General features: G+C 39.4%; 1 protein-coding gene across 1 annotated transcript in view; it reads right to left on the bottom strand.

The window, feature by feature from the left end:
* Positions 1-23,520, bottom strand: part of LOC139727845 (uncharacterized) — a 41,131-nt gene extending 17,611 nt beyond the window's left edge. Inside the window, exon 1 of the mRNA XM_071638818.1 lies at positions 22,195-23,520. Coding sequence (XP_071494919.1) covers positions 22,195-23,392 — 1,198 coding nt within the window. The 5' untranslated portion in view covers positions 23,393-23,520. The remainder of the gene's footprint in view (positions 1-22,194) is intronic.
* Positions 23,521-26,042: the final 2,522 nt, after the last annotated feature.

Here is a 26,042-nt window from a genome sequence, read left to right as displayed (position 1 = left end):
TCAGAGATGGTACTTCTGGGATTTATGGATATTATAATTAAACACACCTTCTTCTTTTTTTTTTCATTTCAATAATGTCTTCGTTAGCACTGGAATAAAAAAAAAGCGTTATTCCTGCCGAACCTGTTCCGTTAGATGTCTAAAGAGTATTGCCAGCAAATGTCTATAGTTTTAGGTTCATAAACTGTTAATAAATGCATGTCTAAATAGCAACTTATTAGTCCCCTCTTTATGTAAGGCCATCATTGTTGAATACTGACAGCTATACGATGACTGGGCGCTATAGGATAAAATGTTATGTTCATTTAATTGACATACTGAGTAGGGCCCAACCATTCAACTTCACTTCCAACTATGACGGACCATATTACCAGTAAAATCAAAGCAACAATAATATTTGCTCATGCAAAACAAACAATTAAGCATGATTATCATTTCTGTAGAACCACTGAATTCAAAGTCAGCTGTGTCTTTTCAGTTACACATACTGATTGTTAAGCAGTGGCAGATAATACATGCAATCATATAATTTTCTTTCTATTCATAGACACATTTAGTCTGAAGCCTCTTTGTTTGTAGCTTGAATTGTGATAGAGAGGGAATGTGTGATGGCTGGGAGACATACAACATGTTTCAACAAGAACCAAGAAAAAACTCAGTCAGTAGTCTGTCGGGGTCGATGAAGACATCCGGTAAGTCTTCACTGATCTGTCGAGCCTGGTTCAATCAGGGAGGTGCCACCTTCCTGGTTCACATGCAGATGGAGATCCATCGTAGCTCCATAAGATGAACATTCAATCGGGAGGGGGGGGGGGGTGGGACTGGTTCGTCTGACAGCTACCACACATGCTAATACTCTGATGGATTATAGCCTGTCCGGAAGTCAGGATTTCAAGAATTCAGCCTAACCTTTCCTTCCATCCAAGAACTCCCGTGACGTGTGTCAATCAAATCGCCCACACGTGGTCAGCGTAAATCGTGATTACGTAATTATTGCGTGTCAAATGAGAAAGTGTCAACCAAAGTGAAAGCTGAAGACATCACTCGCCTTTCACTTCTAATTTAGGCGGGGTTGCGCGGCGGGAGGGGTTGGGAGAGAAACAAGATGCCAAAACTAACAACCCAAGGTTGCCGAGAAGCGAATGAAAATACCCGAGTTCCCTTGTTTTTTCGGTCCATTGTTTTGAAATCTTCGGAATGAAAATACAATTTCTGCAAGAGGAGAATTGAGCAGACCAGACGAGAGAGGCAGAAGGCTGCACGATTTTCACTCACAATCCAGCAACGAAAGTATTATTTTGGGAGTATGTGATTCACTGTAAGCACAATGTGATGTCTAAGAGCAAGAAACAAAGCTTGACCAGAGCTCCATCATGTCCATGGCTTGACGAAGAATGACAGATAAAAAGGCAGTTATAATTCTCGCTCTAAATAGAGCAATATGGTCAAGGAAACAAAGGCAAAAGGGTAACAGCTGACAATGAAAAAAATGGCTACGACCATTTACAGATTTAAATCAAATTAAATCTAAATTAAATGATATAAGTATTTCTGATGATCCCCCATACTACATGTTTGTTATATTATAACCAACATGTAGTATGGGGCAACATCAGAAATAAAAAGAAGTTGTGAAGTCACACAATAAGACACATTTTGTATCAGAATTCATGACTTGTCACTGCTGAGAAGGCACCTATCTCCCTCTCGACCAGCCCCTCCCAATACACACAAACAAATCCTAACTACTAATTTGACATGGTAACATCCAGTAATAATTTGATCAAATGTTGTGCCTTAATCGCCAAGAATCTAACACCTTAGATGTCTCCATGTTTACTATGCATTCAAATTCGACAATAGTATATTATAATGTTATTGTGATCTGTTCTTGTGCAGTTCTATTCTCTCGTGTTGGCGGTTGTTTTTAAATCAATGTAGAAAAAAAAAACTATAAAATGAAGTCCCTCTAATTCCTTGAAGAACGGACAATCTCTTTGAGCCTTAGGAATATCATGCAATTGTCATAACTTTTATTTGATATTTACGATTAGTCACGTTAATGACAAGTCTACACATTGTTTTAAAAAAAGTTCTGTTGAAGACATATACATCTTTAGTACTTTAATTATGGCTACATAATTCTTTTGTTAAATGAAAAAGGACATGATTTACCAGTGAATATTTCCGAATGACACAGACTACTTTCCAGTCATTGGTGCTCGTTATCTTGCTGCTGACAGAACAGAATGCAAGTCAAATTAATTCCGCCAATTTTAGCGTCTCGCCCTAAATTTGCCTGTCTGCATTTTGACGTCTCCGTCACGAACCCTACAGGTCCCGCCAAGAAAGGCGCTAACTGCTGCCGGAGCATCCTGCCCAGATCATGGCGGCAAGCAATGGTTTCACGCGAAAGGTTAAACCTTCGACAAACGCTTTACAGGCAAGAAGAAACATTGAGAGTAAAACAAGAAGGCATGAGGAAGAAGTAACAAAGAATCAATTTCCAATTACCAAAGGTAATATCATATATATTCATTCCAAATAATTACACCCTTAAAGTTTAAAAAAAAAAATGAAGAGAATAAATCTGATAATGCCTCCGCTACCTCTTAGATTGAAGGCATAAAGAATGTGAAAATCAGCAAGCATTGGATTTCTTTTCATATACTATTGTCTTCGATATATTTTCTGTTGGCTATAATGAAATATAATCAGATAACCTGTAAGTTAGAATCAGTCTTATTTCAGAGTGACAAGCTCAGTTACGCTTTGTTTCACCCCAAAAATTGTAATTAAAAAAAAAAATCAATTCACGAGAAGTTTTCGAAAAGCATTATGCATGGATGGGGGGGGGGGGGGGGCTTCGATAACTTTGAGGATTGTATGTATACATGAAAGTGGGCAGAAAGTATGAGAGCTAAGCGGGGTTCGCCAAACTTGTGTTTCGAGATCTCACTAGAGAGTAGAAGATTTGCTTTCTTCTCCTCTTCCTCCTCCTTCTTCTTCCTCTTCGCCTTCTCCAATCTTCGTTCTGGACTTGTTCTCATCTTCTATCTCAGTTCATTTTTTTAGAAACTGACAATAATTATTGTCTTTAAATCGAAGTTGTTATGGCTTCACCTTTTTCTGCAGTACCTCGCTATGTAGCAGAGTGGCTTGACGAGCTGTATGTCATCGGAACGCACTGTTATCAGCCACTAGCTAATCTTCTGCACTACTTCCACTGATCGACATGAAGACGTCTGACCTGTTTCTCTAATCTAAAGATCCACAAAATCATACCACACCAAACCTCTACACAACGCCAAACCTCTACACAACACCAAACCTCTACACCAAACCTCTACCAAACCTCTACAACACCAAACCTCTTCTACAACACCAAACCTCTACAACACCAAATCTCTACACACACCAAACCTATCTACAACACCAAACCTATACAACACCAACCCTCTACAACACCAAACATCTACACAACACCAAATCTCTACAACACCAAACCTCTAAAACACCAAACCTCTAAAACACCGTACTATTTTCGTCAATTTCTCGATCACCATTATTATTGTGAATAGTGACGTAAAGCCAGGCGAAAAAGTGCGCCTATACATACAGAACTTCGTAGGAGGAAATAACCACACAATCAATTGCAGTGATTGCGATTGTAATTAAATCAAGGTAGGATTATTCAATCCGTCTGAGCTGATTTGAGCTGCTGTAGTAAAGGCTCTAATTGCTACTGAAATAAAGGCTCTAATTACTCAAAGTCAATCTCACTTCAATCTATACCTCTGTCTCCCATTCTTCATGCAACATTTCATTGGCCTTGCTATAAGTACACGTGTTTGTTTGTTTTCCTGAAAACCAGATAAAAAACACTCCTGCCGCAGCCCGTATCACGCAGGAAACTCGCTGCGGCCACGTATGTTCAATTTCTTGACAACATGCGTAAACATTTGCGAGATAAACTGGCTTTTATCGTGATATACTTGGCCGGATCCTTCCCGTGTGGAAACGGTGCCTAACGATGAAAACCACCTCACACAAATGCCTGTGTGATAGACCCTTTTTCAAGAACATCGGAACCTTAGCGTCACTCATTTTGTACTTGCAACCCAATAGTGCAGAATTAATATTCATGAACTTTACTGACTGAAAAAAACAAGAACGATAAACAACAAAGCAACACAATTTCAACAAACCCGTTTCATAAGTATAGAACATTGAACATAGCAATTTGCGACGCCAAACTGGAGTCCAAGGGGAACAGGCTAGCTTTCTTTTAGACGCGACATCCTAAGAAAGAGTACATTTTGACAAAAATCCAGACAAGAACAGGTACGCGAATAAGCCTGTCCTGTCACCAATACGAATATTGCACGGCTTCTAATGCACACTTACAGTCCTTGCTCGTATGTCCTTAGAAATTAATTTGAGAAAAAACCTTGAGCACATGCAAAATAAAACAGAACAACCATGAAGATATATTTCAATGACATAGGAGTAAAATAGCTGTTCAGTCATTACGTTCAAAGTCTATTGTACACTGATTCTGCAAAAGTCGATTTCGAATGAATCGTAACAGTGAACCCCCAAATATCCTACGGTTGGCAATTGATAGATGACCATTCAAGATTCAAGATTCAAGATTCAAGATTCAAATTTACCACTACTGCGGTATATTTGAAGTTCAATATCATTGACTGCCTGTAGTGTCGAAGTGATCATCCGTGATCAATATATTATTTTTGTGTCGTCGTCATTTGCAGCTTGCCATAGTTTATTTATCCAGCCACACGTCACTGGCAGAGCGTGCCTTGCTGCTTAAAAGCTGTCGGTCGCAGGAAAGGGGAACGGCAAAGGAGAGTGAACGTGTTTGTGACGTAACACAATATACAAACATAAGGAAAGAACCACGTGGTCTTTGGCCATTATGTGTGGCCGTGTGTTAAAGACAGCAAAGTAACTGTTACAGCTGCTGCTTCGAGAGAATTCATAAATGTTAGTCTAACTAAATCCCGTCTAATGCGACGACCCCTCACCATTAGACCCGTCATCTCTCCTGTCACTCAGAAAGTAGACTGAATTCTGGTTTTAAAGAAAAAAAAAATCGACAATTAACCATCTTCTTTTTGACAGAAACGCAGAATTGACTACTGCATGCTTATAATATAAAACCTTATACGAGGTAACTGTAATGTGTATTTCGTTTCGAGCAAGTATGTTTCAAGTTATGTCTATCTGACATTAAATATAAATTTGCACTCTTTCTTCAGCTCCAGAGGAAACCTTTACCATGACGACAAGAATACAGGGAGGAAGACGAACAGGAAGAAGAACAAACAACGGAGAAAAAATGAAAAAGAGGAGAGGGAGAGAAGGGATGAAAAAAAAAAACCCCGAACAGAACAAGGAAAGGATAAGGAGGAAGAAACAAGAGGAGGAAGCGGATGATAGATAATGACCGGTTCATTCAACTAAAAGTAACTCGATGCGTGAAATTTTGATAGAATGTAAAGAAAATTACGAAATTTGTCAACGATGAGGTGAATAAAACACCCCCTCCCCTCCTCCTCCCCCCCCCCCCCCCCAAAAAAAAAAAAAAGAAAATCTCAACACATTTCAGACAAGTTTCTCCATCACAAAAGGAGCTATCAGACAGGGTGTGTCACTGGGGCGTGTGTAGAGATTTTGAAAAATACTTTCGAGGGTAGCTTCACGTGTATGGTACGCCATGGTTTGTTATCAGTGATGGTGAAACGCGGAGAGCACAAAATGTGCGTGTGCCGATTTATCGTAACTGCGACCATTGTTAGTTTTCTTAAGAACGCAGTACAAAAAGGTGCTAGTGGGACCACAAACGATGTGTTATTCCGCGGCTGATGTATATTTTAACGCGTTGAAACACTCGACACTTACAGCTGTGGCCCCATGTCCTGCTCTCATCCTCAAATAAACGGAGTAAATATTTTCAGCGTCAGCATTAGAAGCTCGACTCGGATATCCGCAATCATAACACTCGCATTTTTCACATGGCTTGCCAAACATCCTAAACAAACCAGCGTCGAACCCTCCTACTCCCGCCCGTGCCTCCTACACAATCAAAATAATGGACTAATTTTACGTATAAGCAGTATGATTCATTCCCCTATCTTAACCCAAACCACCACAATACCAACACATTTCGGTCATCAAGAGAGCAACTCCTGTTTTGAAGCATGCAGTCTCATCCCTGACTCAAATACAGTCTTGTAATATCTTCTTACGTTGACATTACACGTGGTGTTGTGAGAAAGTGACGAAGACAGCCAGCCTTGATAGTCCTGCCAGCGAGGGAGGTAGCGGGAGAGTTTGATGGATGGACGATGGTTAGGCTGTCCGTCGGAATTGTGTCTTGAAAAAGCAGTGAGGCGAAAAATAAGATCGTTCCTTGCCTCAAGCCAATTTGTTCTTGGCTCGGAGGCTGGAGGCGGAGGACGCTGGAGAACATGAACTCGGGAACAAAGAAAAAATGAGGTGATAGAGGAGTACTAAACACATGAAGACGAAATCCCTTTCAATATCTATGTACTACTAATCTACTATAGTACTAGCCTTTTCGTCTTACCTTCCCCTCGTATACATGTAGTAACTACAGTCCACAGAGCCGGAAATTAGGTAGATAATTCAATTCAATTCAATTCAATTCAATTTTATTCAAAAACCAAACATAAATACTTGCACCTTACCCGACAAGCGTTCGCCTTTTACAGGTGTTACCCAAAGGAAATCTCTGTAATATTTTACCTTGTGTTTTTATGCGAAATAAATGTGAATTGAATGTGAATAATGAATGTGCAACGAGCAGATGTTCGACAGCGGTGCTACCATCTTCTGCAGTCCACAAAGCCGGGAATTCGGTGGATACTTGTGGGTTATATGTAATTTTTGTGGGAGATGTTAAGGTTCTTTTTATTTTCTTCACCAGAGAGAAGATGAATGGAAGTTTTCAGCAGATTTCAGGAAGCCTCCAGCAATAAGGGGGACTCAGCAGCTCTGCGTCATGCGAAATATAAAGAGTCACGCCACCATCATACACATTTACAGCTGGAAGCAACTTTTAGATGTAGCTCTATTGCCTTCAGTCCATCCTTTGAACATAATTTGAACTTTCCATTCTTGCCATATAAAGTCTTTTCAGTAAAAGGTCTGAGTCAACACTTGACAATCTTTAACAGCCTGCCACGAGGTGGTGCATTATTATACTAGTAGTTTCTTTTCGTTTTTTTGCGTTGTTGGTTTTTTTTTTCTTCTCTTCATACGTTTCATAAACAAAAGTTTGATGAGTTCCAGTTGCTACAAGTGTAAACGCAACGCGTCTATAACTAAATGGTCGTGTAGGAAGACGAAAAGAGCTTCCCGTAGAAAAATTGGTCGTCAAAAGTATGGCAAGCCATCCTTCACCGCGTTGTTTAGTTTACGGGACTCCTAATTAACGTTTTATTGTCTCTCGCTCTGCTGCCGTAGCTCACGCGTTGGATTGGTGGTCGCTCTGAGACGAAACACTCCTTCCATATTTGCAAGGTTACTTTTCACCAGATCGTTCTTCTTCAGCTCTTTTTTTTTTACCCCTAAACACACTGTTCTCGAACTTGAAAAAGAATACCACATGCCGTGCATGCAAGTTGAGTTTCTTTCCAGACATTCTGGAATCGACACAGACAATATTCTTGTTTTGTTTAGAGGACCAGTTTCAATTCTTTGCATCTAAACGTAAGATCGGACATTTCCTTTTGTGAGTATTGTCTAAACATAATGATGAACTAAACTCTATTCATCTTTTTGCTCTCCTTCACTTCCTTTTTTTTTTTTTTGGGGGGGGGGGGGGGGTAGTGGAAAGTCCTTCATGTGTCTTCAGTACGCTGTCACTACAAAGACATACCTGACCAGTACAGAAAATGTCTCGTAAAGGAATTCATAGTTCCCTGAACATGCGTGTCGCTATAAAAGCTAGCTCTTTCATGTAACGAGAAATGCAAGAATGTCATGAGTTTCACCTCCGTAATGTTAGATGTAAAACTTAAAAACAAAATGGGGCACGTTTCAAGAACTTTTATTGCTCACCACACAACGGCATGACAGTCTCCTCGTGATAGTTTAAAAGATATTTGGAGACAGATCGAAGGCAGACACGCATGAATTACAATCCGTGACAATTATACTATAGAAAACTACAAGCTTCCTCTTAATAACGGCAATCCTGAATTCCTCTATCCCTCTGCAAACGTGTTCCATGGACCCTGATCGTTACCTTCCATGCTAGAGAGATCGTAAAGAGAATTTTTATTATTTTCCTCTTTTTTCCCAGGAGAATGAATAAACACGGTTTTCTGTTAACAACTTGAACGTCCGAGAACCTAATGGCACAGATGTTTACAAACTCATTCATAAATCCATATTACTCAAAATTATGGATCTACGTGTGCAGCTTTGGAGTGTTTTACTGCTTGTGTCTCATGGATTTAACGCCGTGAATAAATCACATCGTTTTTTTTTCCAGCCTCCGTAGATGAAGATCCATAATTTTCCCCTCGGAAAACTTGGTGTCTTTTGGACTTGAAAGAGGCGAACAAATTGACTGTCTTTGGGAGGTGTAGACAGAAAAACGAGGCACTTTCTGTCTCTGAAAGTTGTTAGCTCTCTCTAGCTGGATATAAACAAACACTGAAATCGAAACGGCGTTTAAACGGAGCGTTTCTTACAAATGTAACTGTCAAAAGAGCGGGGAGGGGGTAAAATATGACGAGTAAAACTTGCACGGCCGTCTGGTCTGCGCTCGCACCGAAGTACGCTTCCGTGCATATTAGCCAACTTTTCAAATAAACGGACGCTGAACTTTTCAAGTCGGGGTCGGCCATTTGTAAAACCGCTGTATACATTATTAGCGAATGGCAGTCGGTTTGATTTACGAGCGCATGCACCGCTCGGCTTTCCGCGAAGATGTTCGGTCGCGACAAAAGCCGTTTTGTTTGTTCTTATCCTGTGCGCAACTGATATAACGCGGGAATCAACCTAAACCTGGCATTGATCCTTTGATCGTCTGCTACGGCAACTCATCGTTACACATAGGAACATACAAACACTTGAGAATTGAACATCCTCACTTCCTCTCTACACAGCAGACTTAACAATTACATGATAATCCACAGTGACTGCACCATGCTGATTGGCCAGACTAGGTCTACCTCTCACATACTAATAGCATCTATTAGTATTATATGTATCTATAGGCTTATACAGCTTACACCTCTGTATCTTCCTGAATTTCACTACACCACAAATGGGTGTCTTGTTTTTTGTTAAAGTAAGTTGTGGTTATGTTACCGAGCGCATCAATTAGAGAAATTGATGCAAGTGCTAATACACTCAGATGCGAGTTTCTTCACTTTGTCTCCCTCTACAAATTAACTCGCATCTGAACCTTCAGCTCTCTGAATAATATCTTTCTTTCATTTACTAATACACTGTTATACCAAGGAGGTACTAGTACCTCCTTGGTTATACTACATGAGTCTTATTTTCGCAGACTGACTTCCAGAATACGGACAATATTTGCAGGATTAAGAACTGTGCGTAGTCGCTTTTTTGATCTTTGAGAAAAATAATAAGTTATCTTTCTTGAATAATTTGAAAGCAAAACTTGTTCCAAACCTGTAGTAAATTTGAGAGGATATTAGCAGAATGATATAAGTAGGTTGTCTTTAAGGAGTTTCCGTATCTTCAATAACTTCGGGTAAATAGGACCATATATTCATTATATCACAATTTCCATCAGCGTCATTTTTATTATCATTATTATTTCTCGCATTATCATTATTACTCCTAATATTCTTATCACTATTCTCATTAGTACTTGACGCTATTTGCAAAGAGCGTTACTGATGAACCACTGAAAAAGAAACACACACACACACACATGCACACACATGCACACACATACACACACACACACACACAGATTGCAAATAAAGGTATTGTTTACCATTGGGAGCAATGATTTAAAAATGTTCGAGTTATCACATTTTTATACATATGTGGACGTCAGTTGTATTACAAAACATCCTTCGATATGAAAATTTCGCAATAAAGCCAACAATAAAAGGATATATGACCACTTTTCTCAATAAACCATAAATGTATACGTAGACGGTTTATTCTAGAAAAAAAAATATTATAACTATTGTTCACAGTTTGTATATTCAACGATGCTTGTTTGTACTGATCAACATTTTTACATTGGTTGTTTCTATTCCTAACTCACATTTTAGAACTATTTTGAAGCACCAAAGCTGGGTTTTTGTTTCATCTGTAGAGGTATTAATAATGCCTTTTACCACCAAGACTGATCTGCAATTGATTGGGGGGGGGGGGGGAGGGAGGGGAAATTAACTTGATCGGCTCTTTATCACTGTTCATTGTTTGATAAACGTGTGTATTTTTAAGCCTCTTGCTAATAACTCTCCACGTCACAACCTGATTTCTAAAAACACAAGCGAGCGCGCGAAACAGACGCATCATTTCTGTATGATTTACTCGAGCTGCCAGTGCTTCCTTACTGATGGCCACGAGTGGGTTCAGGCGTCAAAGAAATGACATGGAGTACCACACAGGATTTGCTACTCATCGCCCCAACAATTATCTCTCTATTTTCAATATTTGCACAGATTGTTATGAAGTCACCAATACTGCGATACACACAGGATTACGACCTCAGATATAGAATTATTGTTCCCGAAGACCGATTGTTTAGCGGAGGACAAATTCAAGCTGTATGGGACGTCAAACATGTCCACTGATGATCGTAACTTGTCGATTGCAGACTTACAACATCCACAGTCTCCGATCAAGACGCTGGGGCTTATATATATTTTTTTGGAGAAAAATGAGGGTATGCTATGCAGAAGCCAAAGGACAAAGAATACAATGGTTATGGACAGACAGATGTAGAACGAATGAACGTTGAAATTGCATGGTTAAAATAGGCAACTAGACCTAAAGAGTTTCTCAAGTATGGAATATCAGAATGTCGGAGGACACACCATGATTTTATTAAACAGACAAGACTTCGCCACCCTTTGAATGCCACATTGTATCAAAGTATAAGTAAGAGAACAATGCAGTATGATCCAAACGACTGAACCATAATATAACGCTTCTCTAATGGTCAAAAGCGAACTTTCGGTGGTTGACAGTTATCTGGCTATTCCTTGTCAACACCTGCCTAACCCACTGGTTCAGAGCGACTAATAAAATAAAACGTAATTTTGCGCTATGTGGTTTGGGAGTAGCATGGTTTCCTTTTACAAGCGAACCATCACTCCCTGGTTATGAATACAGAAACACAGTGATCATGTCATGCCGTAATGTGGGTGAGGTTTCTCTGGAAAGACAGATCAGTTTTGAAAGTTTTTTCTTCATGTCATCCTCGCCTGTCCTCCCTCCACACTCCAGAGGGAAAACAATCACGAGCACATACAAATTGCACCTTTGTGTCATGCTCGTGGAATCTCGATCCCTATACACTCGTTGACTTTAAAGGCATTATTCATTATTCGCAAATGAAACAGAAACCCAGATTTAGTGCTTCAAAATAGTTCTAAAATGTGAGTTAGGTATAGAAATAACCAATGTAAAAATGCTACTCAATAAGTACTATTAAATATACAAAATGTGAACAACAGTTATGATGAAATTGTTTCTAGAATAAGCCGTATACAGTAATGGTTTATTGAGAAAAATAGTGATATCTCCTTATATTTTAGGCTTTAGTGCAGAATTTTTATATGGTATGAGTTATGAAGTTTTACGATACAACTAACCTTCACATATGCATCAAATGTGATAACTCGAACATTTTTTAAACTCACTAACCACTGCTCCCAATGGTAAATAATATATCTAACCCTTGTGCAAAGAAAAAGAAATGACAACGCAAAATCAAACCTGCGTAATGATCGCTAACATCTTCCCAAAGTCCCTTGTTTCTATATTCAGGCAAATACACTTGTAGTATTCTTTTTTTTTAATAGCATTCATACATTCATTTTTCATTCGTTTATTTACTTTCCATTGTTTTATTTTGCATCTTAACGCATAAAATCAATTAATTTCAAGTTGACTAAAGTGACTTTATCTTTCGAATTTGCAATCGCGGCTGAGACTGTCATCGATCAAGAAGAAGAGAAAGAAAAGACGACTAAAACAGCAAATATCCCATGATTGCATAGAAAGAGGGAGATGGAGTACAATGGAAGAAAAGAGAACGAGAGAGAGAGAGAGAGAGAGAGAGGGAGGGAGAGAGAGAAGGTGAAGGAAGAGAGGAGAAGGTGCACATATCGTAACAGACAAACTTGCGAAATAGAGGAAGAACTGCCCAGGAAGGGAAGACAACGCCAAACATTTTGGTTCTCCGATTTCCAAAAGAGATTTCCCGCTTCTATCCACCTCTACACCTTGTATGGATTTTATAGTGTTTAATGGCACCGCCTCGACAAACACAGATCCGGTTAATAGTGGACTGGGGCTGGTTGAGCTCTTCACCACAACGGACATCCTTCTCCGAGGAGGATCAGTGTGAAGTTTATAAATTACCCCTTGGACCAAAATCTGGGGGTTATTCAATATTTACTCAAGCCGAAACAGAAGGGGACACTAATGCTCACAGTGTGACGAAATGTCAACATCCCTGTCGTTCTCGTATTAATTGTTAACACTTGGTATTTCTTCTTCTTCTTCTTCTTTTTCTTCTCACCATTCCTCTACATCCGTACAAAATGGAACTACACTGTGTAGTCAGAGAGGTGCCACCTCCCTGGTGTAGTTCTTTTCCTGGTCGCCTCTATCCATTTGGTTAATAGAATCGAGGCTTCTACGGGCCTGATCGACAACAAAGTTAAAAACACTGATTTTTTGAAGTGATTAATTCAGTCCTATTCCGAGTTAAATAAAGACGATGGCTAGAGCTTTGCGATGTTCTGCTATTTCTTTCCATTTCTCTTTTTCTCTACTTCTCTTATGGTCTTGTGTGACAGTAACAAAATGAACTCAGATCGAGGTGTCAGAAAGCTCCTTTCTAGATTGAGTGAACCAAAATGACGAGTAAGACTTAAGGAAAATTAATTTCCAGCTTATTTAGGTAACTATCTTAATGATGAATGACGAATCACAGCAAGAGAGATCAGATACAAGAAACAGAGGCCTCCTGCACGCAACAATCGGTCAGAAGAAGGCACGCACGGTACTGAACATTTCTCTTCGATTTTGCATTGAATACTGATTATAACTTTCTATTTCAAAGAGAGGTTCCTGAATGAAATGACCTCACATGGGTGTCATGTTAACCATGTTAACAGGCAACGACAAAGAGACCCACAAAGCACAATTTGTTAACGACACACTTTCTGGTTCCTGGATGATTGCTTACTCAAATTCAGGCGTTTGTCCGTGTCTTTTTTTCTCTCTCTATTACTATTAGCTGCAATGTTACCGAAATTATTTGTGCTTTGATATAGACTTATTTCATTAGTGAGCTCACTCCTTACTATCCAGTTGACCACTGTTTCAACGCAATAACAAATCTACACGATGTTGACGAACAAACGGTTCCGCAGACGTGGTCAAGCTATGTAAATGATATATGGAATTTTTTCTATTGGATAATCAGGTATAGACGTATTTTAATGAAATGGAATATCGACATTTGGGACTGAGGCAAAATGGTTTTAAGTATAACAAGGAATGCAATGCTTTTGTCGTGTAATTTTGATTAATCAATCCCCCGCTGGATGAATAAAGTTTCAAACATTTAGATTAAACTCATTACTTTACACTTTGGGAATTCTTTCTGAATTTTTTTAATCATGAGTATGGGAAAATTGGTGCTACAATTCAGCTCATATAAATGATATTGGCACTTTTTTGATCATTTTACCCTTACGATGGAAACTCGGTGGGACATCCTGTAAACCCTTTTTTATGGATTTAATGCGTTTCGATGTTTAGCACCAGCAGGACTTCGGTTTTATGGTCCCAGGTTGTTGTTGGCTGGCGTATACGAGGGGAGGTGCCTGCAGTTTGAAAGGCTATGTAAAACCATGTAGGTCCATGGTAAAACACAGGGCAAATAGACGTGTAATCATAAAATGAGCCATCATGGACCAGTGTTGCACCTGCAAGGTCCAAATCGTCATCTCTCAAGTTTAGCTGTCATTTCCGGTGAGCTATAGTGGACTTGGCTTCTAAGAGGAAGCCGATGGACAAAATTGAGTAAAAAGTGCTGGTATGTGAAGTCCTGTTTGAGAAGGTCCGGTCAATAAAGGAAATAGGAGTTTAGGCCTACTACGGGTAGGTGGCAATATCGGTGGCAAACCACGGGGGTGGAAATCAAACGATGCACAAGTGCTTTGATGAAGTTCCTGTCCGTCCCATACCCGAACAAAATGTTTATCAAAACACTCATGTTGATGAGATGAAATCGTTCTGGACCAAAGTTGCAGACGGTCCGTGGGTTTTGATAGAAAGTTCCAAATGATAAAGTTAGAATACGGCTGTACAGAAAACGGGAAGTGCAATTTTGGACGATTGAAGGTATATCATAATGTACTGTATAGTGTATGAGGAAATATATTATACACATCGCAGTGCCGTTGGACTTGTCGTTCCCATACGCTTAGGATCATTCACGCCTTAATAAATGAAATCTACAAACTAATAACAAAAAAAGTTTCAGGAAAAAGAGGATGAAATCGCTATGTTTTAATTTAGGAAAAAAAAATAGCTTTTTCATACCGATCATTATTGTCTTCATGCCTTAAGTGTTATCATCAATCGATTCGATATAAAACACATTTGTTTTCGAGTCAATCGGTGCACGAAATAACATCTCACTCCCATTCTGGTAGCACAGAACAAGTGCATAATTTCCATAGATAATCAGCAAGCTGAAATATCACACTACCAGAGGTAGTTGACATTGTTATCTAAACTATTTGGTGAACACTACATGTTTCACTCTCTGTCGAACAACATAATTATAGCGTTAAATTATATGATCTCATTTACAACAATGATATATCAATCAAAGAACGCTCGTCTACAAAATGTAATTTCATGTCATTATACTGTAGTAACAAATGATGATGTTAACACCTGATAATCTTAGTAATCAATTCGATATTTACTTACTTTCTCTCAAACTCATAACAATTTGTTCAATTTCGGAAATTAGAATTTCCGAAACTCAAACTATGATGTTATCAAGATTTTCTCTAAAGCATTTTGTCAGTCAGAAATCTCTACTACTAGATCCTCAGAACTTCCTAAGTTCATTAAAGTTCACTTTTCTTCCTTTGATTAATATCATAAAATGAGAGAAAGATACTGTATATATATCTTATAGTGCCACTTGAACTTCGACTACCCTGAAACTGACATTTTGACACATTTTCGGTTTGAAGAAACGTAGAATTCCATGCCAACCTCTCATCTGGAAGAATCTATTCATTCCTAGCCCTTATGTATCGATGTTTCGAGACCAATATAGTACCTGATTTCAAGATAAATCAAGTTAAGGAACATGTCTTTTGTATTCAGATTTAAGTGTAATTCCACGCTACGTCCAAGTTACCTTCCAGTTAAAATCGGACCTACAAAATGGAAATGGGACGGTTATGGAATGTTGACCCCTATTGTCAATCTATTCATTGAAGTCAACTGCAGTATGGTGTCTCCTTGCATTTTAATTCATAGGTCTTCGCCTGAAGTGACACTAGACTCAGAAAATAATGAAAGTGATTCCATGTTTAGACTTCTCATAGTGATCTCACATGAGCAGTTCGACCGGCAGAGGTCGCGAGAAACTTCGTTACACCATCTAGCTCCATGGTTTCACCGAACAGGCCTCCAACACGGTAAATCCCGGTCCAAGAGCGCAGGAGGCGCAATAATGTTTATGCTCGACACAAAATTATCATGGCCTGTAATCTTGGGCAACGGTTCACAGTTTTGCGATAAAGATAATACTGTATATGCTCCGTATCTAAACAGAGATATAACCCAATACGTCAATGACTCGCGTAGAGTGCATGGACAGAATAAAGCTCGCTTGGGCAAGTTGGGAGTGCATTATGCCTGTGTTATGACGGTAAGGTCTCGGGTAGGTCGCTGCAACGCTCACCTCATGAGCCTCGTGGTAAAATTAAACACCCACATCCCTTTGCATGCATGTACTGCCAAGACTTTGGCATACTTTGGCTAATTCTGAAAAGAAGTACTACTTAATTCCCACTTGATCAATCAAATAAAGACAAATAGTACGTTCAAAAGCATTTAATAAGTACACACCGTCATGTACCACAGCAAACACTGTAACACGACATCGCCAGTTTAGGCCCTACTTTATCAACAACTCCTATACCTGATTATTAGTTTGCTAATCTCCTGTATAACCAGTACAATAAGCACAGTGTTACTACTTCACACTACTTAAGACTTATGTATCTTAATATTAGGTATATGGTCACTTATATCTTTTTTTTTCTTTCTGATATGACAAAGAGAGGAAAAAGTTATCATGAATGATATCACGGCAACAAAAAGACAATAGATGACCAGAATATGCAAAATTTGAAAATGTTGAATAAATTCGAGTTCATTTGAAAAGCTTTTTTTTAATATGCGCTTGATATAGACCGTAATAAGTAATAAGAAGAACTGTGTTTTTCTTATTGAGCAATATATGACTGAGAGGATTTACAACACCATTTCTGTCTGTGGACAGTCAGTGGAGTTAGAATATATACTGACTACACCATTTCGGAAGCAGTTCACTAGCTCGGTGGAGTTTGTTCATATTTATCAGGAAAGTGACAACTTTTTTTTTCTAAACATTTCTAGTGTTTCTTTGTTCACTGAATTGTCTTTAGACAAGAATAGACAACAAAGTTCAACAACTTTTTAAGGAGTATCCATGAAACTACAAGACATGACTCCATTAAACCCGCAGAAGAACCAGCTTCGCACTTCATCGTAAATTGACTAATTACATGTCTCGTCCTCTGATGACGGCAGCTCGCAAACCACCGGTGTGCAGAGAGTCACTTTTTTTTTTTTTTGGCCAATTTGTTTTTACCACTGAGGTTATGTGGTGATACCTCCTTGTTTTTACTATACAGGGCACCCAGCCTTTCCTATTGTTCTGCGATCCTTAAGTCTCTGTGAGTAATCCCCATGTTCAATCCGCTTGCTATAACTTTATGACACTCACCGCCATTCGCACAGAATACACCAGTATTTATGTCGCGGCATTGTTGTTCTCATGTTTACGACGGCGCGAGCGACTCCATACGTTAAACTTTGCCGCTAGTAAAACATCAAGTTCAGTCACAATTGGCAAAGGGGTTTATGACGTTTACCTGATGAACATCGATACATCGCCATCAAAGCAAAGCAGCCGACACGTATGTACACAATCGCCCTCGAGTGGCCGCGTGTTTGAGTTCGTGCGCTTTGACTCTTGACACGCTAACATCATGGTCATCCCACAACTCAATATATACCTCACCCGGTATACCTCTCAGATTTCCAGTACTTTGTCAGTCTCTATATGAATGGTGGTCTTCACATTATCATGCCTAAAATTCCTTGTTAACATTCGTTGCGGCAAGAGAGTTGATAGAATTGGAATGACGAGAAAATGAAGTCAAAGTTTTACGCCCTGGACAAATATTTTTAAAAAAATGAATGAATGAATGAATGAATGAATGAATGAATGAATTCTTAACAAAAAATAATGAAATTAGTCAAAAGCAGTGTCCTCATTATGTTGGATGAGATTATCAAATCAATATGATACTGACTATTACGATTATCATGATGGCAGTGATTGTGATAACAAGATATTATGGCAATCAAAATATTTTTTAATTAGTGAATATGATATCATAATAAAAATAGATAAAGCACTTCAATAAGGTAGTTACTGTATCACTTCACCAAATCAATATAATCATGAACTCAAACCCAAATATCCAATAAAATTGTACATTCGTATAGTAATTCTATCAGACTTTAATTATGAACCAAATCACTTCTCGCTGCATTTTGCAATGAAGGAATTCTTTCTCCCATGCTTGGATCACATGCAGAAGTATTATGGGTTTGGTTAAGATTCGTCATGCCTGAGAAATAATATCAGTCTATACTTCAATACAGTATCAAAAGACTTGCGAGTGAAACAGCGAAACGAATCAACTATTAAGTCGTCATTCGTTCCCCCACGTTTATACGACTATAGGGATAGTACAGGGGGAAATCCGCCAGCACCAAAGCCCAATTTAATTCAGCCAGACCGATAAATCGCATGTTATCTCAATGCGAGATTGTAGGCAAATTGTGCGGTCATAATTATAGAGATATTATGTTGATAGTACGCTGATGTATATACAAAATTTACCGATAAAAGTCTGTAGACAATATTAAGATACAGTTCATGGTACTTTACTCTAGGAATGCAGAGAGCAAGCAATCGAGAACGGCCTAGTCATAAACTCGTCAAATGCCACGGTAATTCAAAACAAATGTAGAAAAGTCATGATCAAACAAAGTGTGCTTTGCATTTAGGCCCAATTTTCACGCAAGTTACGGGATGACTCCTGTGTTACATTTTGGACAAAACGAAGAAGTTTTTATAGTTTTGTCGTTGTTGTTGTTGTTGTTGTTGTTATTGTTGTTGTTGTTGCTGTTGTTTTATTCTTCTTGGGGGAGGATGAAATCAGCGTACACATAATGATAAGGCATTATGCTGAATATTCAAAGTTTGAGTTCCCTGCGATCAGAGCTACAATACAAATTTCTTTGTAGATGTGTGAACTCGGACCTAGACAGAAATCCAAGTATCTCCCTGTAGTAAGTATATAGATCATGAAACCACCGCCAACAACTTTTGACTTCGTTTACAATCAACAATTAGCTTCTTGACTAAAACTTTTGACTTCGTTTAGAATCGACAATTATTTTGACTAAATATACGATCGTCTAAGTAAAGTAAAAAAAAAAAAAGTTGTCTGATTTGAACACACGAGGTAAAGCAGTTTTTGTTACATTTTCGTGTTAACGAGGTTAATTAACTGACGTCCATGAAACTACGCTTTGCCCCCCTCCCCCTTGCACATACCATGGCAACAGTGGGTTGTTGTTGCTGTTTTTCTAATTGGTCAAATGAAGAGATGACTCCGCCCATTTACCCAATCTGAAATCATCTTCGTGTATACGCGTCATTGTCTTCACTGAGCGATCTTTGGAATCTACCATTTTCTCAAGATCACTTTGGCCTAATTCGCGTGCAAAATGCACATTAATTTGTACAATCATTTTGAGAGTTGCAAATGAATAAGATTAATAGGTTTATTCATTCTCAAATGTTTGAATTATAATTACCCCTAAATTGGACTTTGGTTTGGACGGGCTGGCACGTAGCCGTACCCTTTCTCAGCAAACTTTTTCTTTTTCTTCTTCTCCTTCTTCTTCTTCTTCTTCTTCTTCTTCTTCTTCTTCTTCTTCTTTTTCTCCTTCTTCTTCTTCTTCTTTTCGAGCGGGAAAGAGTGTAGGAGTTAACGGAATGACGACATTAGACTTTTCGAGACGACGTAAATTGGAACTGGATGATGTGGCCGAGCAAAAGAAAGAACACTTTGAGAAACAGTATTTACTGCATTTTCACATGCATCATCAAGATTAGATAATAGCGAAATCTCAATACTGATGATTATTTGCTGTTACCGTCACGTGTGAAATCTCGCTAGCATGCTTTTAATGATCGTGGTGCGTTCACGTATCAAAAAAGGGTTGATTTTTCTCTCCAAGAAAGTCAATTAACCGCCTCATACCCCAAAATGCCTCCTCACACAGACAATCAAAGAGAGATACACTCACAAACAACGGGTTTTTAAAAGAACATTAATTTCACTCTATCATTTTCCTACGGAGTGGACCGAATTGAAAAAAAAAAAGTTTTACAAAGTCTATTCAATAATGAAGTACTTAACATGCTCGGCTTTTTGTGCAGTGTCATACGAATCCTGTCCCAAAGTATTCGATTAGATGTCCATGCGATTCTTCCTTTCTTTTCACAATAAAAGTAGATTTTATGGTCTCCATGACTGAACTGCGCTTTGATAAAATAGAAAATGGAGACATCTAAAAAAGAGAAAAGAGGTGACGAATGGAACTTTATATCCCCACATCAAAGGTACCCTGTATCAAAATATCACCCAATACTATTGCACTAAGGGTTTGAACTCGATTGTCATTCCGTTTAAAAGTTGAGTGAGGGTTCCAGCCAAAGTGTGCCTTTTAATTTTATGTAGTTCTGCAGGTTTTTGATGATGATCCGATCAGGAGCAGCGTCAATAATCATTCTGAAAGAACATAGATGGGTTCACTGTAGAGCGCGCCCTCGATCTGATGTTTTCAGGTTGACCGCGACTTTACGTCTTGCAAGCCAAATAACATAAGCAGTATTCGAGGGCTGAACAGTTTATGCAAAGTTTCGTTTGAGAATGAGGTAGGGGTACTCTCTAGAAAAATAGAAATATCAATAACCATGCTAAAGTGGCGACGAGGAACATTGTTTTCTTTCTGGTAAACATCTCTACGTTTTCGAACACCAAATCGATTTAAATGTGCGAATTGAATTAAATGTACCACGATCTTGAGTCTCCATCATAGCTCCAGATTTATTCAGGAACGGACTCAGTAAATGATCGCCTAATGTTTCTTTAACTTGTTACAACACATCTTGCTCTGAGATCATTCTCGTTCGTTCACCCGCGCTGCGAATAGAGCTGCAAGACGACACCCGAACACTGTTGCCATGGCGACCAGAACAAATCTCAGTCAACTATCTATCTTGTTTTGAGTTTCATCAGCCACAACAAGATACCACCAGTGCTTCGTGCAGTGGCAAGAAGATGGGATAGTCATGATAGTGGAGTTACTTGCCACCTCCGTTTTATAATGTTTTTTTTTTCTCTTGCTCACTTGCTCCCTCCTCTTCCTCCTTCATCCTCTTCTTCTTCTTCTTCTTTCCCTCTCTCCTTTCTCCCTTTCTTCTCTTTCCTCTTTCCTATTTGTCTACTTCCTCATTGCTGGTCTTCTTCCTCGTTTTATCCTCTTTCGCCATCGTCTTTTTTATACTCTAAATAGCTTTTTGGTGTTTTTTCCTTCACCTTTACCTTTCTTTTACCATCGAGGAAGGTTGCACTCCGTCAGTTACACTATTATCTCTGAAGAGTTGGAAACGAGAATTTGGAAGCGCGATACTGGTTTGATTGCCGAATCATTGTTTAATAAGAAATGCTGGGACCGCGACCGCAACTTTTTGTTTTTAAAGTGTTTTTCCTACTAGAGTAAATTTAGAGTTACAGAACTGGACGGAAGGACTGGCGGGGGAAGAAAAAAAAACACATAACAAGACAGTCATCACGCGCGTGGCATGAATTTCCTGGGTGTATATCTGTACCGTTCCACATGAAAGGAAACATGATTGTTGATGGAATGACAGAAATCTTATCGGGCCTTGGACCAAACCACAAGACTTGGGTTACTTCTTTCATACATACAACAATGTACTTCATTATTGCTTTGATGTACGTTATATTACTCTCTAAACCATCTCGAAAGTTAATCTGATTAATCTTGACGTGAACATAATCCAAGAATGAAGGTACGTAGTGTAAGCTATTCAGAGTGCCTTAACTTTATTTGAAATATCCGTTTATTTTTGAAGAAACTTGACAAAGAATATGAAAACTTTTCAGAAGAGAGAGATTTCAGAAAAGAAATTTGAAAATGTTTTGGCACTAGCACTTGAAAATTTTGATACACAAATAAATTGATCAAGGTTGATGATGAATTGTAATCAGACACATTCGTCAGAAATCTAGCACTATTTAACATTTGTACATTCTTAAGATTGTTACAACAAAAATCGAATAGTGTGCAAATCACCCTGTGTCAACTCTTGACGTATATGATAGTATTCATCACAACTTTCCTGGGTCTCCCTCTCCACCATGCACCGAGTGACAGTTGTTCTATTGATTATACATGATTAAAATGATCACGGTTACTTAAATTAGTGAGGGAACTTACCTGTTGGTCGTCTGCTGCCAATATTCCCGCTGCCTCTCGCCATGTTGGAGTGGAGAACTGAGCCATCGAAGGCGGACCACGAGGACAAATCGGAGCTCATGTAGGGAGAGTAGCCGGTCAAGCCGTTGGGCGTGGTGCCGGGGTGTCTGCCTGATAACGGGCTACTAGCCGTGGTCATCGATGGACTCGTCGGGAAGGAGTAACCTCTATGATGGGAGTCTGCCCCGACGGCTACCCCTCCGTCGGTCTGTGGGCTCCACACGGCTGCGGCGGCATGGGCGTTGCCTTGGATGACCGATGCATTCTGGCTGGGGCTCGAGACGGCGGGGATGTGCTGAATGTACTGTGGATGGGGCATTCCCGAGAAAGGCGGCCTCGTGGTTGGGACGTAGACGGGGTTGGAGGATGAGTGGATGTAGGACCCCTCGTAGGCCGCCTGTGACACCATCCCACCGGGCGACACCGTCGGCTGGGCGGTGCTCTGCAGGGATATACTCGCGCTCTGATACATTGGTGAATCGGCAGGGAAATGATACTGTGGGTGAAGGTAGGACTGGTGAAGTCCAGAAACCGAGTTCTTGTCCAGGTTACTGAAGAAGACTTCGACGTCTTCTTTAGGCAGGAGAAGGTTGTTTGGCTGTTGCCCCTGTTGTTGTTGTTGCTCAGACTGGAAGTGGCTCAAGCCGACTTGATGCGGCATACCACGCTTCGCTTCGTGATATCTGGCCCACAACTCACGGGGCGATCCACCGACACTGCTCTGGGCCTGGGACTGCTGGTTTACAATCAGCTCTGAGTGATGATGATGGTTGTGGTGTTGATGATACGAAGTCGGCGACTGCGGCTCGTGTTTCACGAGCTCACTGTCCGACGTCCCCTGGGGTTCAGTCTTCACCTCGCTAAGGGGACTGGGCCCGCTACTCTCGCTGTGTTTATCGACGTCCTTCTCAGCCGCGTCGTCGATTTGGCGCTCGTTTTCACGGTGTACAATTCCCCGCTCTAACACGACTTCGTGATGGAGGTCAACCTCGCTCTCGCTTGCCCTGCGCACACTTTCTTTGAGATTGTTGTTGTTATTATTGTTATTATTATCTGAGAACGATCCTTCCACAGCTTGGTCTAGACAAGGTTGATACGGGGAGAGTTTGGCGGGTCTAGCTTCGTCCGAGCTCGCCCAAAGGGTGGCACTCTGTTCCATGAATTGCGAAGCTGATTGAAGAAAAGAAGTTGCAAAAATCAAGAAATCACGTCAATGTACAAACGTGTCGCTACTGCACACAAAATCGCTTTTCCGAAGTTTACAACCACGTCTTTTCACTCCACCAATGATTGGTTGCTGAAGGTATAAACGAAACGATCAAATAAATTCGAAGAATTGAAACAGAACGTCAGCGTCAAAGGATCCATGAGCTGGTCAAAAAAGGTTTGTGATGAATACTAACCCGCAAGCGATATATCTCTATTCGGTAGCCTAATCATTTGAGTTTTGACAGTGAAACTAGAAAACTTCCGACTATCGACGCACCAACAGCGGACCAGTTGCGACTCTTCTAGCAGGACCAGGCGATAAAGTTTGTGATGTTCAATTTCACGACTTCGAGGCTAGCCCGTTGGGAGGAGAGCTGATGTATGTGTGTGTTTGTGTGTGTGAATGTGTATGTGTGCGTTGTGTGTAGTCACCTGGCTGACTTTTCACGGAATGTGATTGGTCTGCTTACCGAAGCGTGTCAAACGTGTTAGGTAGTAGTAGTAGCAGCCAAGACAGCAAGACACTAGTCTTTACCTGCATTTTCTTTCGCTGTGTTGTGCACAAGTTGCAGTAAGCCACTGCAGGTGTATTGGTGGCGGTGTTGGTTGGGGGGGGGGGGGGGGGGGGGGGGGGGGAGGGGGAGTGGCTTATATGGGATTTCTAATCCTGCGTGATCACATAAATCTCAAAGACGCACTCCTCTTCTCAGGACAAATTTATCGCTTGGTGTGGTCGACCGATGAAGATTCTTCCAATCTGAAAAGCAAACATTCGAAACTATTTTTACGAAAAAGATTCTGCCATACCCGTTATTAATCGATATACACAAGGTAAGATGACGATGAAGCCCATGACAATAAACTTAGTGGTAAGTATACTATTAATACCACAGCAACACTAACATGTTTATTGATGAGCATGTTAATCCTGCTGATGCTAAAACTTAATAGAAAATAGTGACAATGATATTTAGGACACATTTCGCGATAGGCCTAAAGATCATAAAGGCCTTTACATTATTACGAATTTCATGAAATTTCATGTAATATAATCATAAAACAGAATTACACACTACTATTTCAACAACATCGATGCCTTTTAAAAATCAAAGCCGACATAGCCTGCTACTCCTACATTCTGAGATTGATAGGTAATGTTTATAAGATATCCGTATGACTTTGGCAAAGGGACGAATTACAACCTTTGCTGTAAAAAAAAAAATACATTGTAAAAACGATAAGGAACATTGACTGCAACAAAGTAGGTTTTGATGACATTAAACATACCTACATACATTATATTATTGGATACAAACCTGTGTTCGAACAACAGTTCTGTTGTAGGTCAAACCTGAAACAAATATCTACAGTTTATCCATTGTTCATTTATTGTATTCAATGTGGATCTAAATGATAATAGTAATGATAATAATGATAATAATAATAATAATAATAATGATAATAATAATAACAATAATAATAATAATAATAATGCACTGTCACATAAACTGAGTTTCATACGATAAGGAAATGACAGAGTTTCTAAATTTGTATTTTCATTCTAAATTTCATATTTTGGAGAGATAGTGATGCTAGGACCGAATACATAATACACATAAGATGAGGTAACGATGCCATGGATTTACAAGACTCCCATGCCTTACATTCAAATCTTCGCTACATCTCTTTTTTAAGCGGTAAATAAAAAGGAAAGATTAAGATAATTTACATCACTTGTTGTCTTGTGGTAGAAAACCAGCAAGGGTAGCTCGCAAGAGGAAAGGGTTGTACAGTTGCTGATGAATTATCGACTCTGAAGCTGTTTTTAGTATGTGTAGGCCGAAATACTAGTGGGTGAGATATGAGACGATTATCACCTCTGATGATAGTCATGAATGTGAGACCATGATCACAGCTGAATGAAAACATGCCAAACTTCGAAATCATATAACTTTCATCGTTTTACTTTGGCAAAGTCTAATTACTTCCAAGTGACTTCAGCACGGTAGAGGGGTTCTGAAAATTTTCGCATCTGTACTGTATTAATTCTAGACAGGATCCTTCAGTTATTCTCCGTCGCGCCCTCAACGGGTGCTTTTCCCTTCATCGACAACTTATTCCTATATGTCCTAGATAACGTGCTGTTCATTGTTACAGTTGTGTTCAGCTTTCCACAGTCTTTCTATTCGTTTTTCATGTTTTGTCTTTCCTCATATTTGTCTCACCACAATGGTAATGAATGTTTACGCAATGAGAAAGTTAGCGAAATAGGAAAAGATCAAAACGAAACCCAACTGGAAAAAAAAAATATTCAAGCATCAGAACACTGGGCAAACCAATTATTATATTCAACTTTACTTTAAAGATAATACACTAAATCAACATCTCCTTTTTAATGTTTCAATCAATCTCTCACCGCCATACACTTCAACAAAGATTTTTTTTCATTTCAAACAAATGGAAGAAAAAAATGTGGCAAAGAAAGAGCTATCGCAGTTGGCGTGTCGACAGTGACAAAATAACGGCTTTTGCTCAAGTTCATGTTCCCACATTTTGTGAGTGATTCCTTTTTTCCTTTTTCAACGTATCTATTTTGTATG

Source organism: Diadema antillarum, unplaced genomic scaffold (genome assembly GCF_040938485.1).
Source record: "Diadema antillarum isolate AM-2024a unplaced genomic scaffold, OU_Dant_1.0 seq00000156_RagTag, whole genome shotgun sequence".
In the NCBI taxonomy this organism is placed as follows: domain Eukaryota; kingdom Metazoa; phylum Echinodermata; class Echinoidea; order Diadematoida; family Diadematidae; genus Diadema; species Diadema antillarum.
Note: the sequence above shows the minus strand (reverse complement) of the source record. Positions and strands in the feature narration are given on the sequence as shown.